This window comes from Alosa pseudoharengus, unplaced genomic scaffold, assembly GCF_046254945.1.
Source record: "Alosa pseudoharengus isolate Yale_2024_CS ecotype anadromous, Long Island Sound unplaced genomic scaffold, YU_APseudo_1.1 YU_APseudo_1.1_scf_23, whole genome shotgun sequence".
NCBI classification, from domain to species: Eukaryota; Metazoa; Chordata; class Actinopteri; order Clupeiformes; family Clupeidae; genus Alosa; species Alosa pseudoharengus.
Window position 1 is genome coordinate 21,703,823 of NW_027468685.1, and position 16,511 is coordinate 21,720,333.

The 16,511-nt window shown below is 44.4% G+C and overlaps 2 protein-coding genes across 4 annotated transcripts in view; one reads left to right on the forward strand and one right to left on the reverse strand.

The window, feature by feature from the left end:
* Positions 1–98: 98 nt before the first annotated feature.
* On the forward strand, positions 99–2,342 carry ndufb9 (NADH:ubiquinone oxidoreductase subunit B9). Its single transcript, XM_076302042.1, has 4 exons — positions 99–242; positions 1,389–1,581; positions 1,665–1,778; positions 1,979–2,342. Exons 1-4 carry the CDS (start codon positions 157–159, stop codon positions 2,108–2,110), a joined length of 525 nt encoding a protein of 174 aa, XP_076158157.1. The 5' UTR covers positions 99–156; the 3' UTR covers positions 2,111–2,342.
* A 1,681-nt stretch (positions 2,343–4,023) lies between these two features.
* The window catches only part of LOC143140896 (protein MTSS 1-like), a 38,945-nt gene continuing 26,457 nt past the window's right edge, over positions 4,024–16,511 (reverse strand). The window contains exons 4-15 of one of the 3 annotated variants that reach the window (XM_076302040.1): positions 15,893–15,977; positions 15,208–15,299; positions 14,657–14,731; positions 11,408–11,565; positions 10,528–10,635; positions 10,234–10,331; positions 9,511–9,721; positions 7,416–7,532; positions 6,733–7,008; positions 5,944–6,111; positions 5,369–5,525; positions 4,024–5,070 (exon numbers count right to left, since the gene is read on the reverse strand). In XM_076302040.1, the coding sequence (XP_076158155.1) occupies positions 4,475–5,070; positions 5,369–5,525; positions 5,944–6,111; positions 6,733–7,008; positions 7,416–7,532; positions 9,511–9,721; positions 10,234–10,331; positions 10,528–10,635; positions 11,408–11,565; positions 14,657–14,731; positions 15,208–15,299; positions 15,893–15,977 (2,141 nt within the window). In that variant the 3' untranslated portion in view covers positions 4,024–4,474. Of the gene's footprint in view, positions 5,071–5,368; positions 5,529–5,943; positions 6,112–6,732; positions 7,009–7,415; positions 7,533–9,510; positions 9,722–10,233; positions 10,332–10,527; positions 10,636–11,407; positions 11,566–14,656; positions 14,732–15,207; positions 15,300–15,892; positions 15,978–16,511 lie in introns of all 3 variants that reach the window. The other 2 variants (XM_076302039.1, XM_076302041.1) reach the window with 2 other exon arrangements.

Consider the following 16,511-nt stretch of genomic DNA (forward strand, 5'->3'; position numbering starts at 1 on the left):
CGATTAATCAAATTCGATTATGCTGGGGGAAAAAACACATTTATTTTTGTGCTGCGCAAATACTACAAACAAAACGAACTAACAAGTTGCAAACATCCTCCATGATCCCAGAATTCCGTTCTCTGGTCGTCGAGAAGGTGACAGGGGACAGAAGCTATGGCTGCGTACCTTACACATCAACAAAAGGTGCTTAGACTTTACAAAAAGTCTCTAAGGCACCTCGAATCGTGGTGTGTGTTTAGGTAAGTAACGCGTTTTGTTAACGTCCAGCAAGAAGGTTCCGCTTGAATGGCCTTCATGGGCTGGTAACGTTAATGTTTGCGAGCTTGCTAGCTAGGTTTGCTAACTCAGTACGAATTGCAAGCGAAAGGCCAATCGGTCAGTCATACATTACGTTGAAACTTAAACACCTGGCGCACGACCATTCATACTTTGAATCACTTTTGTCTTATGCCATCACCACTGATTCAATAAGTAAACCGATCATAATAACAATAGTCCTTCCTTTGGTCAATTGGTACCATTCGAGGGGAATAAGTCTCACAGTGAATGTATAACGGTATAATGTTACCTCCCTAGAAATATGTGACAGCATTGCATTTGGGTAGCTGTTTGTGTTTTACCACCCTATTTATGTGCATTATATGTCTATGCAGGGATATTTCAGGTGAAGAGGCTAAAAACTTCTTAACTAATAGATATCCCCACAAAACTTGCACAGCTATTTACATGAAGTCAATGTTTTTTTGTGTGTGTTGCACGTTTTCTGAAATTGTATGTGTAAATAAATTAGCCTATTATCTATTGACAGACATCTCAACTACATAAACCTTAACACTGGATAAAGTTAGGTTCAAATGTATTCTTTTTGTTTTTCATGTCTGCCATGGAATATAATACTACTCCGTGACTGCTCCTCCCAACCTTTCTACAAATCTAATCTCAAGACCTTTCTGTTTCTTGAACACTTACCCTCCACCACTGCATAGACTTGCCACCCCCCCCCCTCTCTTTTTTTGTTTTGTTTTGACTTCTGTATAGTGACCTTGAGTGTTGATAAAGGCGCTATAAAAATGTAACTTGTTATTATATAGTGATAAAATGCAAACAGCTACTACCAATGCAATGCAATGCATTCATTTATTTATTTATTAACTCTAGGGTGGCACGCCTAGCCAAAAATCACTGAGACCCATTCCTCTCAGATGGTACCAACCAACCGCCTCTGGCTCAAGGACTAGTGAAATCTACAGAAAACGTGTCTATCTCTGTTAGTGACACTGTTAGTTACTTACACTGTAGTAAACATAAACGAGTTAGCGTCTTAATGAAATTATCTTCAACAGTAACATTGTGTCCTAACAATATGTATGCGTCATCTGTCTTAGGGACAAATATCGCTTCTATGCTTGTCTGCTGAGGGCACGGTTTGATGACAGCAAGAGTGAGAAGGACATGGCTAAAGCCACTTTGATGCTTAAAGCCGGAGAGGAGGAATTCTGGGCAAACCAGCATCCTCAGCCCTACCTCTTCCCAGACTCTCCTGGAGGGACTTCTTATGAGAGATATGAGTGCTATAAGGTAATTAAACTGTTAATCACTCGAGACATTGTTGGGGCCTTACCTTCAATGCATAGTATAACTTTCATTTCATGGTTTTGCAGGTCCCTGAATGGTGCTTGGACCATTGGCATCCCTCTGAAAAAGCTATGTATCCTGACTATTTCTCCAAGAGGGAGCAGTGGAAGAAACTCCGTGCTCAGTCATGGGAGAAAGAGGTAAGGGCACACGACTGCTCATTATCACTTGAAAGGCAATGACAAATTAGAACTAAACATTTTGTTTGAGTTTTAGTTTGGCACCATTACCTTGCCAGAGATCACACGCACAGGGAAAATGTGTTGTGCCTGATAACATTGTTCTGACACATTACCCTCCAGTACTGCTGTACAGTAAAGGTGTTCTCTGTGTGCTTCAGGTCCAGCAGCTGCAGGACGAGACCCCTGCCGATGGCCCCAAGAGTGAGGCCCTTCCTCCAGCCAGGAAGGAGGGAGACCTCCCCCCTCTGTGGTGGCAGTTTGTCACCCGCCCCAGGGAGCGCCCAATGTAAGAGTGCAGATCGGTGCTGGCCAGTGACTTTGCCATTGCATGTCGAGACTAGGATGCATTTCAAACCATGACACTGGCCCTGAACAAATGTAATGGTCATTTACCAGTTTGGTCAGAGGGAGAACACCGCCACTTACCTGTAGAAACCTGTGTTAGCGCACCTGTTATTTCTGTTGACTGGTGAATGAGTTGAAGAAATTATAAATAAATGTATATTGTAAAATCCTACATAACTGTGGTCATGGGTAGTAGTAGTAATACGAAAGGTTTTCTTTTCAACACCTTTATTGTAAGCTGAAAACTGTTTGACAGAGAGAGGGGATAGAACTACATAAACAGGAACCGTATTTGATAGGTCAGAGGAGACAGGATATAAAACATAAACAAAAAGTCAACTCTTCATACACAGACATGGTACTGAAGCAAGCATTAGCAACAGTGTCTAAGAAATCCTGAAGTTTGACCATCTGCTTTCAACAACGGGTTAAAAACACCAAACCTATGCGTTTTGAACATCTGGGTTATTTTACAAAGGTAACATTTTGGCAACTTATCTAAACAGCTGTACTCTGGAAAAAAGAAAACAACACATAGTTACAGCTAGAGTTGTTTGACATTTATAATAAACCACTTATGTTGTAATTAAGACAGGAAATCACACAGGTGCAGACAGTCAATAATGTCAGCGTCATATGCATGTCGCATCAGCTACTCTGTTCTACGCACATTATAGAGGTCTGCTTTTTCTGGGACAACAGCACAGACCTCAGTCGCTGCACAATATATTCAACGGCTCTAAAATGGGGATGTGGTGAGTGGGGGAAAGAGGGAATTTATTTGGATAAATAGTTGTTTTTTAAAGTAATGCGCATTAATACTCTGAAAGCAACATGCAGAAATACATTTCTTTATACTTTTGTGAGAAAAGTTCATGTCGACAGTGTAGCTGAGCTAGCTCTTCCCTTGGGAAAACTGTTTTAGACTGCTGTAGTCTTACGTCAATGAGGTAATGGCTTTGAATACTTGGTGGATTTACAGTGGTTCTTGGGGAAATGTAGGTTCTTTGTAGACCTCCTGATCTTGCAGGAGTCTTCATGTGTTGAAATAAGTTAAGGGCAAAAATATATATCAAGAATTATTTAAAAACACAAAGCTTCGACTGAAGGAGCTCCCCAAACCCAAATGTGTATACCACCAGTGTGAACAGAAGTAAGGGAGTACGGCATCACTGCTGACTCCATGATTGTAACAAAGTTACAAAAGGAGTTCCTGGGAAGCGACATGACATTGACTGTCTACAGAAATTCTTGGAACACGTGTGACTAATCCTAAGGCCCATAAGCATGTCTTGGGCTCAGCTCACAGTGAGAAAAAACATATACTGTATATATTTTTACTTTTAGAGAGGACTTTTCTGAAAACTTAAAAGAAATGTTTGACCATAGGGTGAATGTCTTTCAAACGTCCTTGGGTTCATCTACACGTTGGCTTTTGCCAAAGTGTATCACTCCAGTGAAGTGTAGTGTACTGAATACAAAGATGGACATGAAGGGCAAAAAGGGATACTCAATCTCCACCAAACACTCACACACTCTTGCGTCTTACCCAGACTTCAGTTGAAACATACAAATGTGTTTTTCTGGACTAATTAGACCGTGTGTTCTATTTACAATACTGCCTGACACTGCACAGTCAATTAAAATATGTGTCCAGAAAAGACTGGTCACAATAAACTTTCAGATTGGGCATGCACGTTAACCTACTGGGACGTATCAAATTAGTTTTATAAGGGACATATTTAAGAGATGATGCCATATTGCAGTTCTGGCTGTTCTCTAGTGCACTTTTCTTTCAGTTTTAACAGTTCTATCTAGTAGATTGTCCACCCTAACTCTTGTCATTGCTTTACTTTTTCATAATCTCTGGCATTTTCACAGAAAAGATAAATCCTATTAAGTGAAATGAAACTATTGAAAAACGCTCAGCTTTGAGGCTTTTGGCACCTTTTTTTCAGAAATGGGGATTACAAATGGAGCATCAATGACAAAAAAGAAACATATAAACATACTGTATAACACTTCAAAATATAATTAGAATTATTTATGTACAAAACAAAGACAGAGCCTTTTTTCGTCTAATCTGAAAAGTCATGGAAATATTAAAATCAAATGCTCCAATCCCTCCATTCTCCGAGACCTACATATATTTCTGAGGACACCTCATCCTGACCCCATATTTCCCTTCCTACTGCTACAGGTATGGACACGAATGTCATGTTATACCTCAACACAAACTCTTGCTACATCTTAGACCCCTATTCTCCACCTTACTGCTTACACGCTTATGCAGTAGGTGGGATGGGGTTTCAGGCGATGCGCGGGGCCGACCGGTCGTTGGTTGTGGTCTTCTTCAGCTTCACCCCTCGGCGAATGGCCAGGAGCATGTTGTCTCCCTGGGCGTTCTGCGTGTCGGCCTCCTCTGCGTTAGCGTCGCCGTGGGGCTCCACGCCTGGAGTGTGAGCTGGTGGCGAAGACATGGGGCTGTTGCCGCTGGTGTTTGCTGCCCCGGTGGCCGTGGCGGTGGGCGACCCAGCGGGGCTGGTGGGCGAACACGTCTCGCTCTCCTCGCTGAAGGGCAGGCCGGCGGGGAACTCGGGCACGGTGGGAGTCTTGACGGGCACCATGGGCGTGCGGATGGGGATGGGCCCGATGCCGCCACCGGACGGCCGACGCAGGTTGGGCTTGGAGGAGGGCGTGCGGCGGATGGTGGCCACGCCCGGTGTGAGGATGACCGGGCCGGCGTTGGACGGCAACCCTGCAGTGGAGGCCGGCCGCTTGGCCTGGAACATGCGTCGGTAAGACTGGCTTATGTCGCTGTTACGCGGGATGGTGGAGGACTTGTCAAAGTCCTGCTGGTCCACTTCCTGCTCTCCGCCCACAGTGAAGTAATCGTAATCTGACACTGCACCAGAACAGAAAAGCATATGGAGATGTTACATATAACCGTACAGTAACCGTATAAATTAGGTCAAAATATGGCATGGTAATGTCTAACTTCTGCTCACAACAGGGGCTCAATTCAAGAAAAAAAATGATTACCAGAACTCCAGATAAAATGTACAGACCATCTTAAAGGTCATTAGACAAATAAACTCAATGTTGTATAGGGTCAGTCTGCACTGAAAAACACTTTTAGTCTAGGACTAGACTAGGCTTAATGATATATGCAGCAGATGGATTAAAAGGTGCATGTACAGTACCTTGTGAGGGGATGGTGTCTTCAGAGCAGCAGGGTGTGTTGGTCTGTGTGCTGTAGCCACTGGAGCACTGGAGGGAGTCTCGGCTGGAGTGCTGGATGTCCAGCTGCAGGCCTCTGCTCAGGGCCATGGCCAGCTCCTCATGGGCCTCTGCATCCTCCTGCTGCAGCACACACACACACACACACACACACACACACACACACACGCAAGCACATGAAAACATACAGTTAAACACTAGAGGGCGCAGCCCACCCACTTACACTCGGCCCTGCACTAGAATCAATACTGTGCTACACAGATGAGAAAAAAACAGGTAATCTGGTTCAGATAGGTCTGCACACAAATGTGTTTATACTCAACATATTATAAGCATTCACATTTGAGTACAAAAAAATTAAGAACCATTTGAAATTCAAATTCAACGTGATCCAGCCTTTGGATGTCTTTTCCATGACCTGCCAACCCTTTTGCTAACTCAGACTGACAAAACAATGAAACGTCCTTAAAGAAACGGACCGAATTGAGAATTTACCACAAAAGCTGTAACTGCTGTGCATCAAGGCGGGATAGTCTACCTTAGGAGGACTGGTTGGGTGGATGGTCCTGGGTCTCTGTGGGTCCTCCCCAGCAGTGCTGGCCTCTCCTGCCAGGGGGCTCGTGGGTTCGGTGGGCTCACGCTTCTCCTTGTTCCGCCTCAGCGTGTTCACCATGGGTTGGTCATAGGGCCCAGGCTTAGCCCAGTCCTACACAGACAAACTGCTTTAGAGAGGTTTTCCTTAATAGGTGTGTGGGGAGTGTGTGTGTGTGTGTTCCCCATTATTACACGGTGGTTAGTTTGTTTTTGAGAAGCAAATCCTGATACCCATTTCCTTGAGAACATATGAATGGCACAGAAAATGGAAAAAACAGCAAATAGAACAAATTCCAGGGGCTAGCCATTATTATTCATGCCATTAAAATGTGGTTAGAAAACTGTTGGAAGAGTCGAGTAAAGTTCAGTTGATATCCAAGAAAACTCATATAGAATATTTTTTTTTTCGCTAGAGCTCACTGAAGCCAGACTTGCCGGAAACAGACAAAAGGTTTCATGTGTCTCCCACAAACCAGAGTAACTGGAACTAAACAGCTGGGGCTAATGGCAGCTAATGAATGCTATTAGTAGCCTAGGAGACGAGTCTAAAATAGCTGAATGACTGCACAGATTTCCCTGTATTGGGAACGGAAAGTGACATTTTTTTAACTGCTGTTACTTTGAGGACAGAGAGGGCAGACTTTGTTGAGAAAGAACACAGAAATATAGACGAGGAAGAGGAGGAGGAGGGAGAAAAAAAGGAGATGAGAGGCGAGATGGAGGACGAACAAACCTTCCAGCTGGGCACTCTGGAGGAGAAGGGCATCATGCCCGGGACCAGGGGGCAGTAGGGGGGGTAGTCGCTCATCATGGAAGAGCTGGGGCGAGACCAGGGCCACCCCGGGGAGGGGGAGGTTGGGGTGGTGGTGGTGATGATGGTGGTGGGGGAGAGGGTGGGGGAGGAGGGGCAGGGTGGTGGGAGGGGGAGGGGTAGGTACTGCTCCAGGGAGCACTCCTCACGCAGGCAGGGCGAGTCGGGGGGTCTGTGATGGTCGTAGCCATTAGATAACTGAATGAGTGGGATGGGACAAAAATAACATACAAAAACAGACACAATGGGGAAAGATGAACAACTCAGGATCAAACTTAAAGTACATGTGAAACAAAAATAAAACTGACAAAACTTAAAATTTTACAATGAAGTGATGCATGTAGGCAAATTATACATAAATACATAACGCAAAATGAATACAATGTTGAAAATCGTATAATAACGGTTGACCATGTTTGATCGTATCAGAAAAAAAATGAACAAATATAAAGGACTAAAATAACATTGTGAACCTAAAAATGGATCCACTGGAAGTGCACAGAAGTTTGTGTGTGTGTGTGTGTGTGTGTGTGTGTGTGTGTGTGTGTGTGTGTGTGTGTGTGTGTGTGTGTGTGTGTGTGTGTAAAAGAGGCCAGTTTGTTCACCTTCTCCCCATCAGTGTTGGGGCTGGGCTGAGTGGGCCCCTGAGGGGCCCGTGGGCTGCCCTCGCTGCTGGGCTGACCAGACTCAGAGGCATCCGACGAGCTGGACTCAGAAGAGGGCTACAGCACAGCCATGCAGCGCGAAAACACACAGGATTGGATTTGCAGAAAAAACACACACACACACACACACACACACACATGGAGCAAGAAAGGGACAACACAAACACACAGAGAGGCCAGAGAGGCAGCACATTGACACAGCACACATGGGAAGTGACATGAAGACAGAAGGTCACAGCAGCAGCATCACACAATGTACCAGGATTGGCAGAAATCAAGAGAAATCAACAGAAGAGGATGGAGGAGAAAGGAAGGTGACAGGACAAAACACACACACACACACACACACACACACACACACACACACACACACACACATATATATACACACATACACACACACACACACACACACACACACAAAGACAGAAGAAGTATGTTAAAGATATGTTAAAGAAAAAAGTAGCACTCAAAATTGAATAGGAACAAACAAATACACTAAAACAGCTATAGCGTGAGAGCAGCGTGAGAGCGTATGGCACAGTGAACTGGAAGCAGAGAGACCGAGAGGCTGAGGCTGGTATGGGCCCGTGGAAACAGAATGCAACCCAGTGGGGTCAGTCATGTGCAGAGCAGAAAGCAGCACTTCAGCACAAACCTTCAGCTGCATATGCAATAAAACGTGGCCAGAATAAAGCGGGGAGAGAGAGAGTGAGAGACAGAGATAGTGAGACACAGAGAGAGAGAGAAACGGAACACTGAGAAAGCCATGCGCAGAAAGCACATCGGACCCCTTTGAGACTGTGCCCTGTGGCGGAGTGTGGAGTGAAACCAACAACACACACACAATCTAAAAAACACACTGATACTGAGTCTACTTTTATTAGATGTGGTTTGTGTGCACTGATTATAGTTCTGCTTCGGGAATCATTAAGATGTCTATCATGCCCCAGTGTATTTATGGCAGCACAGAGGCCAACCATAAACAGTAGCGCTTTGTTTTCCTTTGTAGTTTGTAGTAACAACAAACAATATACCGTCACACAAACCTAATGTATTATTTTGGTGGCCATATGGCTTTGTCACCCATGTAGTAACAACAAACCAATGACAGTAGAATCCAGTCATTAAATTAATTCTACAATAATTGCAACAAACTAGCATGAAGCATTAGAATATGCTTCACTTATTATGCATTACATTACACTACAGCAAGTATCCTACTATAAGAAATCATAAGACTAGGATATCTCTGTGATGTGTTAAGATGCTTCGCCAGGTCCCTGCGTCAGTGGTGAAGTGACCTGCTGTGTGTGTGAGGCCTGTGTGTGTGTGGGGGACAGGCGGACATGGATGCTGTCCTGGACTGTCTCTGTGTTTGAGGGGCTCGGGTCGGTGTGGGTCGGTGACTCATCCAGCACTCCCTGCCCAGCCTGCCGACTGCCGAGGCTCCAACACGGCTGTGCCGTCTAACGAGCAGTGTTACCTAGCAACAACTAAGTGTTCTGACAAAGGCTGATGTGAATGGAGAGCTGCGAGTGTGTGTGTGTGTGTGTGTGTGTGAGTGAGTGAGAGAGAGAGAGAGAGAGAGTGAGTGTGAGTGTGAGTGTGAAATATTCATATAACTGTGTTCAGAACTGAATGTTTATATGGAACCTGCAGCTGTGCTTGGCTAATAAAACATTCCTGTGAAGAATTATTAATTCCATTTGTTTTGAGCCATGTAAAGGGGCACTGTGCTTGGGACTGGATGTGGAATTCAACTTGGAGCTTGCCATTTCATCACTTACATCACTTATTCAGTCATAAGTTGTCAATATTGGTCAATGTTGCACTGACCACTGGCCAATGTTGCTTTGAAAAGGCACTTAATGAATGGAATTGGTAATGAAATTGACCAATTGATTCTTCCTGGGTCAGATTTTCACAAAGCTTAAAATGACCTCTGACCTTTCTCCTATAGCTTTAGGCTATGGCTGAACCAAATGTTAGATCACTCTCTGTTGGGTTTTGATTGACAGGCAGAGGATCCTACCTGTGGGCTGGTCTCGGGGGGCATGGGGGACGGGGACTTGGACTGGTAGGCGTCCTGGGAGATGAAGCCGGAGTCGTGCGAGGAGACGCTGGGCAGGCGGGCGGGGCCCTGCTGGGGCGGGGCGGAGCCACGGTAACGGTAGTGGGAGGTGGGCGAGTGGGAGTGTGAGCCGCTGGAGCGTGAGTCACTGCTGTTCACACTGTTTAGACTGCTGCTGAGACAGAACACACAGACAGGAGGAGATGATAGAGGGATAGAAGTTAGAGAGATGAGATCGGGGAAATGATAGAAAATAAGCAACAAAATAACATTGAAAAATGTAAGCAATCAAAATTTGACATGCAGTTTTGTATAAAACAGTATAAGACATCACATTGTAGTATGCAAAACAGTATAAGACATCACATTGTAGAATGCAAAATAACTGTGCAACAGTATTGCAATGACTCATTTTGACCATAAGGGGGCCCTTTAGGATTATAATCACTCTTCGGCATAGAGATGCTGGATGCTGGTTGGCAAAGATAAAATTTGTAATAAATTGTGATGAAATCATATTAAGAGATACAAGCATTGCTTATTTCCATTATGTACCTGAACAGATAGTGTAATAATAAATCATGATATCTCTGGATCTGAACTACAGAGGCAGTGATGCAGATCCACCTCTGAACCCGCCCAGTTTAACCCTTCGTGCTGCTGAGCACTGCCCTGGCACTGTACCTGCACATGCTGGACTTCCTGGACACTGTGGTGCTGGGAGAGGACGGGGGAGTCTGGTAAGACCAGCTGTAGTCTGAGCCCTTCAGGTCTATAATTACCTGTAGAACCAGAGACGCCTCGTTAGTCAACTGGATTTGGAAACACAGCAAGCAACATAGGCTACGAAAGGCATATTCATTTGTTTGGGTAACATTAATTGGGAAGTTGTGGGTGAGTGGTGTTTCTGTAGTGCCTAAATTATTGCCTAATAGCAATGTCCAGATAGGTAGATGGACAAATGCATGGGGAACAGACCTGCTCGCTGGAGGGGGGGAGTTTGTGTGGGTCCATGGTCAGTGTCTTGAGGTCATCAGAAATGGCCTGCAGGTGGGTGATCTCTCCCAGCATGGACATCTCCTCTTCCTGAGGGTCAAACAACACACACACACACACACACACACACACTTAAATCGTACCTTTCACTCAGGGGGTTCACATATATCTGTCATCTTGTGTGTTTTCACTTTGCATTAGTCGTTCATTGATTGTGTTCTAGCTGACAGAACATATGCAGAGTTCAAAGCATTAAGTAACATGAGAACTCAGGCATCCAAAAAGAATGTCACATGGCTCTAAAAACAGCCGAGGACACCACTCCAAGCCAGGGGGGGAAGATGGCTGTTTATCAGAGAATAGGCAGCATTCACATAAACTATAACAGTCCCTTTACTCAATGATACTTCCAGCAGAAGTCTGGCTTCCAGCAGAATTTGAAGATTGGGACACAAGGTGCCGTTGAAGGAAAATAAACATCTCTCTATCCACCTTAACTATATTCCATTTTTTTTTTTTTAATTTGACTGTGGGCTGATGTGGTCAGAAATGGGAGAAGAAGATGTGTAGTGTTATATACAGAGAAGGAAAAGAGAGAAAGAGATGAGGAGAGCATGGCAGAAAAGTTAGATTAAAAAAGGTATTGAATAAGGAGGAGATGTGAAGTGAAAGTGGGAGATGGAAAGTTACAGAGAGAAAGAGGAAGAGACAACCAATCCAAGAAAGAGGACATGAAGAACTCCCCAATTTAGCATTTAGAATAAGGAGTTGAAGAGGAGAGGAAATTGAGTGTCAAAGAGAGGGAACATCGAAATAGAAAAAAGATGAGAGACAACCAGGAAGTGGATGAAGGGGGACTCACCACGACGGGGCGCAACATGGTGACGAAGGTGCAGAAGCGCCCGCGCTCCTCGATCAGCGCCTTCCTGACTGCCTGCTTCTCCGTCTCCTCCAGCAGCAGGTACTTGTCGCTCACGTCCTGCATGGCGCTGTCTAGCTGCGGCTGGATGTCCCCGCGGCCTGGGTTAAAAAAAAACAAAAAAACAGCCGGTGTTGTCATGGTTACGACCCAGCCTTGATGCAATTTTGTATCCCATAAAACTAGCCTATGTTTTATGCCTTAGTAATAGTTTGTTTCAGATGCAGCTTTTCAGTTATGGCACAGTGCTTTACATTCTCTCAGACATACATTTTGTGTCAAGACAGCACATCATGTGGCTTAAAACTATAGCATATGTTGTGACTTATTTCTTATTTATGTGCTCTACTATGGATCACACACATGCGGACAAAGGGCATACTTTTTCAGGTGAATGGGGTTCAATATCTTGATAAGACTCCAAGATGCATGACATTGTACCTGCAAGGGACCTGCACAAACAGAGGTATTGGTCTAGAACCAGTGGCCCTGCCTATGAATGACAACCGTTGACTCAGACTTTCCTATAACAGATATGCACGCAAGGAATGACTCATCTACTAAGCCCAATATTTGCGTTAGTCAAATGGCTTCCGTCCTTTACACCTGATGGTGTTCCTCACACACCTAAGGCAACGGTCTGTAGGCATAAAGGAATTTGGTACTGATCTCTGCTACACTATTATGATTTATATGACCCCTTTCAGCATCGCCTCAGTGCAAGTAGTTTCACTGCGCACAAGTCAGCTGCTGCTCTGTCTGAGCAGATGTCCTTTCCCAAAGTTCAAGAGCAAATTCGAGTCAAGCTGTGGAACCGGTTGGTGGCTTCGAGCAGGGTCACACCCTTGCCGTGCAGCGTCGGGCAAGATCAGACACTCTGAGGGAAGAGAGGGTCCCCGAGGCAGGAAACACACTGTGTCACAGGGCGGCATTGTATCTATTCACACACACTTATGCAATGGCTGCACAGAAAGTGGATACTGAGTGGCCATGCCCCCGGTGTGCTCCCTCATTATATCTCTGTACAGGCTGTCGTGGTAGGTGAGCTGAGAGGGACAGGTTGAGGTGGCAGCATGTACTGTATGCGTGGAGCCCATTTGAATGCAGAATGTGGGAACATGATAAGAACCTATCAAGTGACTGGGAACCACAAGCTGGAGAGTTTTGAAAAAGAGAGAGAGAAAAAAACAAACAAAAACAGAGAACAAAAAAGAAAAGAGAAAACAAGACTGCTTGGTCCTGAACCCAAAAAGTGAAAGGCCCCTCAAGATGTAAACATACAATTAAAGTTTTCAGTTTCACAGCCGAGCCAGCAGCAGTTATGCGGTGGAGGCAAGGCTATCTTATTTTCCAGGGAAAGAGGAATTCCGCCATCACATGAAGTGCAACTGTACGCGCACAGACACTCACACATACACACACCAGTACGTTTCCCACATGGCTTTAACGTCTATCAGGGGAGTACATTCTCAACGAAGCTCTCCATTCCTCACTAACTGCATGCAGAGCTGTGCTGGGATTTTCCCTTTGCACAAAATAACAGGCCCTTCCTGCTACTGTGCGATGCTGCTGACCACAGACGGGGTTCCTCAAGGGTCAGTCCAAAGAACTCTCCGTTTCTAAGGTCGGCCTCAGGTTGGAATGTAAAATACAAGACAGCAGATTTATGCGATCTGCAGAGTCTGGAGCCACAATAATCCATTCATAATGATATAACTCTCAGTGTCTACAAAAGTTTACCAAAACAATTCTGGGGAAAGTCTTCATTCTTTTTCACTCAGACCACATTGACGTATACTATACGACACTTCATATTGTCTCAAGACACACACATTTTGATGTCATCTTTACAGTGAACCCTACGATTACCATGCAATTACATGAAGTATAACAGACATATACTGTGAATATTGTAAAACTATAAATTCTACTACATTTACTACTCATGCAGCTTTGCTGGGTATTGTTTTGGGCTATCATTCCTATTTGATTATCATATGAGTTCAGTAGAATTAAGCATGGATTTACAATAAGAGGAGTGTTCTTACTGTGTACGTGTGTGTTTTAGGTAATTTAAGGAAGAGTGTGTGTGGAGACTTGGCGAGATTTAAAGGAATGCAAATCCCATTGCGGTTTAGCAGAAACCAGATCCTGTGTAATAAACAAATTCTGAGGAAAGTGATCAAGCAAGGAGTATTTGCTGTTGAGTATGACAAAAGGGCACACACACCTGAATTGTGCAATTTCACTTAATTGATATTTTGCTCATAGGCCCATGCCTGGGTTGTGACAGGCAGTCATGCCACACACAAGGGAAAAGTCAAGGGAATGGTAGCAGTGCGACTGTAACTCTCGGGGCCACTGGGCCATGTGCCCACTGTGAGGAATGTGACCAAAAACTGGACTGGTGTTGGCAGAAGTTACACATAAGTACAGATCCAGAATCAGCCGAATGGTTGGGGAAGAATCTTTTTTCTAATCAAATTGAAAAATTGAGGGCTTCTCCTAGATCTGCACTTAAGGACTTCTTCCAGGACCACACAGAAGGTGGGTGGGGGGTGGGGGTCGACAGGTCAACAGAGAACCGCGACACACAAACTTACCAAACACATCAGCTGGATAGTACAGGGGCATGGTGGGATGCAAAATGGCGCGTGGTGGCGCAAAGAGGAAAATATTTTCAGTCAGTTTCATATTCAGAAACACAGGGCCAGTTCCTAAGTGGGTTTTATCTGTTACAGAATCTTCTAAGCTCTGAAACAGTGAAATAGAAGCCACCAAGATCCACTTGTTGGAAGAGAATTATTTCGGCACTGAAAAAATTAAATGCACAGATGCCCACTCAAGAAATGGCCCGGTGAGCTTAAGCCTCTACATCAACTATGATTTTGTTTCTGCTTTAGAGTCGTTTAAGTGATGTTGCCAAATATTTGATACAGATCAAACAAAACATTTCTTTTAAATCTTGGATAAATGTGAACACACTATATTAACTTAAGGAAGTCAGTACAAAGTGAAAAAGTAAATAAACAAAATAACAATTATCTTTATCTAACAGCTGGTCTTTTTAAAAAAACAAAAAAACAAGACAAAACAAAACAAATTAAACTAGGTAGACTTTGCTTGGTGTGCCAGTACAGACTGTGAGTTTGGTGCACAAAAACAGACAGTGGGCCTCAGCAGTCCCATTACCTTTCTTTGCTTTCTTCTGCAGTTTGAGCGTGTCAGAGGATTTCTTCTTGATCTCCTGTCGGGCCTTTTTGTACTCTGCACAGGGAAACACAATAGGTCTTACCACTGCAGTGCTTTGTGGGGCAGACTATGGGTAGTGTTAAAAAACAGAATGAATTCACACTTTTTTGAATGCACTGCTGCTCTTGCCATCCAAAGAGCTGATGATTTTAAACACAGAATCTTTCTTGCTATGTACTGGAGAAAGAGAGCTTAGGGTTCCTGATACAAGACTTCTCTCTTGCTGAATACATTTCTTTCTTACTTATTGAACAAGTCATTATGCATATTACTGAAAATGAATTACAACAATAAGTCATACAATATACCTAATGCAGTAATATATTACAGACAGATATTCTGTGAAGAATACATAGGCCAGCCTATTGTAAACACAATTATACTTTGGAATGAAGATGGAGTTTGTATTGGAATGAAATTTAATGTTAAATCCATAAAACTGGTGAATGCGGCATGTTTTAGTGAGCATGTGAGCTCTCTCCGGTGCCCACCTTTGGCATGGTCCTTGTCCAGGGTGTTGGCCACCCGCTTCCACTCCTCCATCTGCTCCTGCAGCGGGTTGATCAGGCAGTCGATGAACACCCTGAGGGGGGTTCAGACACATGTCATCCCAAAAGCACAAGATGCTTTACAGCAACAAAAACTATCACACAAAGCTCTGCTTCTCTCCCATCTTATAAATAAATATACATTTGGGTGGTGGTTTGTGTACTACAACAGAAACATTGTGCATGTCCAGTGAAAGAGTCACAGTAGCTCAAGATCCTTGTCACAAAATGACGTGGGAAAAATCAGACTTTTTAGCACCAAAGTAAAGCATTCCACCCAATGTTAGCATCGTGCCCTAACATCTTCATGTGTGGCATGCAGGGAACAGAGCTAAGGTTAAGCCAGGTCAGTATGTTGTGTGTTTGTTTGTTCTCACGACAGCGTGAGTTTGTGTGTGTGTGTGTGTGTGTGTGTGTGTGTGTGTGTGTGTGTGTGTGTGTGTGTGTGTGTGTGTGTGTGTGTGCTCGCGCGCGCGCACGTGTGTACTGTGTAAAGTGTAGAGTGTGCAGTGTGTGGGAGAATAAACAGAGGCTACATCTCTTTCTGCCGTGGTTGTCTGTGTGTCTTTAATAAAAGCCCCAGTTATCTCATCTCTCTGAGGGAGGAAGACGAAAACGGGAGGCTTACATGGAGAACTGCCTCAGCTTGGCCTCGATGCTTCTGTGCCTCATACACATCCTGGTGAGGGCTGATCCGATGTCCCTGGTGCCTCCTGAAACGAGAGCACAGATGCTCCTTCAAACACAAGCACGGGCGATCCGTTACAAGATTAAACATGCCAGACCACAAAAAACCTATGGGATTGCGGACCTTTACACAACAAATAAGCTGTGATTTAGGCGTGTCACTAATCTTTGTGATAACTACCCAATTAGACCAGTTATATTTCCAGATTCTAGATCTGCTGTCGTACTTAAGTGAAATCATGGGTCATAGTAATGTCAGCTGTATAAGAGGCTTTACAGCAACAGTAAGGTAAGACAGAGGTGAAAGATCAGGCTCGATGGACACACAGTCCATTTGAGACAGTGGTTTCGCATCATGCTACCACTTTTAACACAACCATCCCATTTGGCATCCAGTCATGGGGAGAATAGAAGTGTGTGTGTGGGGGGGGGGGGGGCACTCACACACACACACACACACACACACACACACACACACACACACATACCCCCCTCCCCACTCCCTTTCACTTCCCCTCCACCAAAGAGCCTTCACTTAAGTGTGACCATGAGCTCTTTAG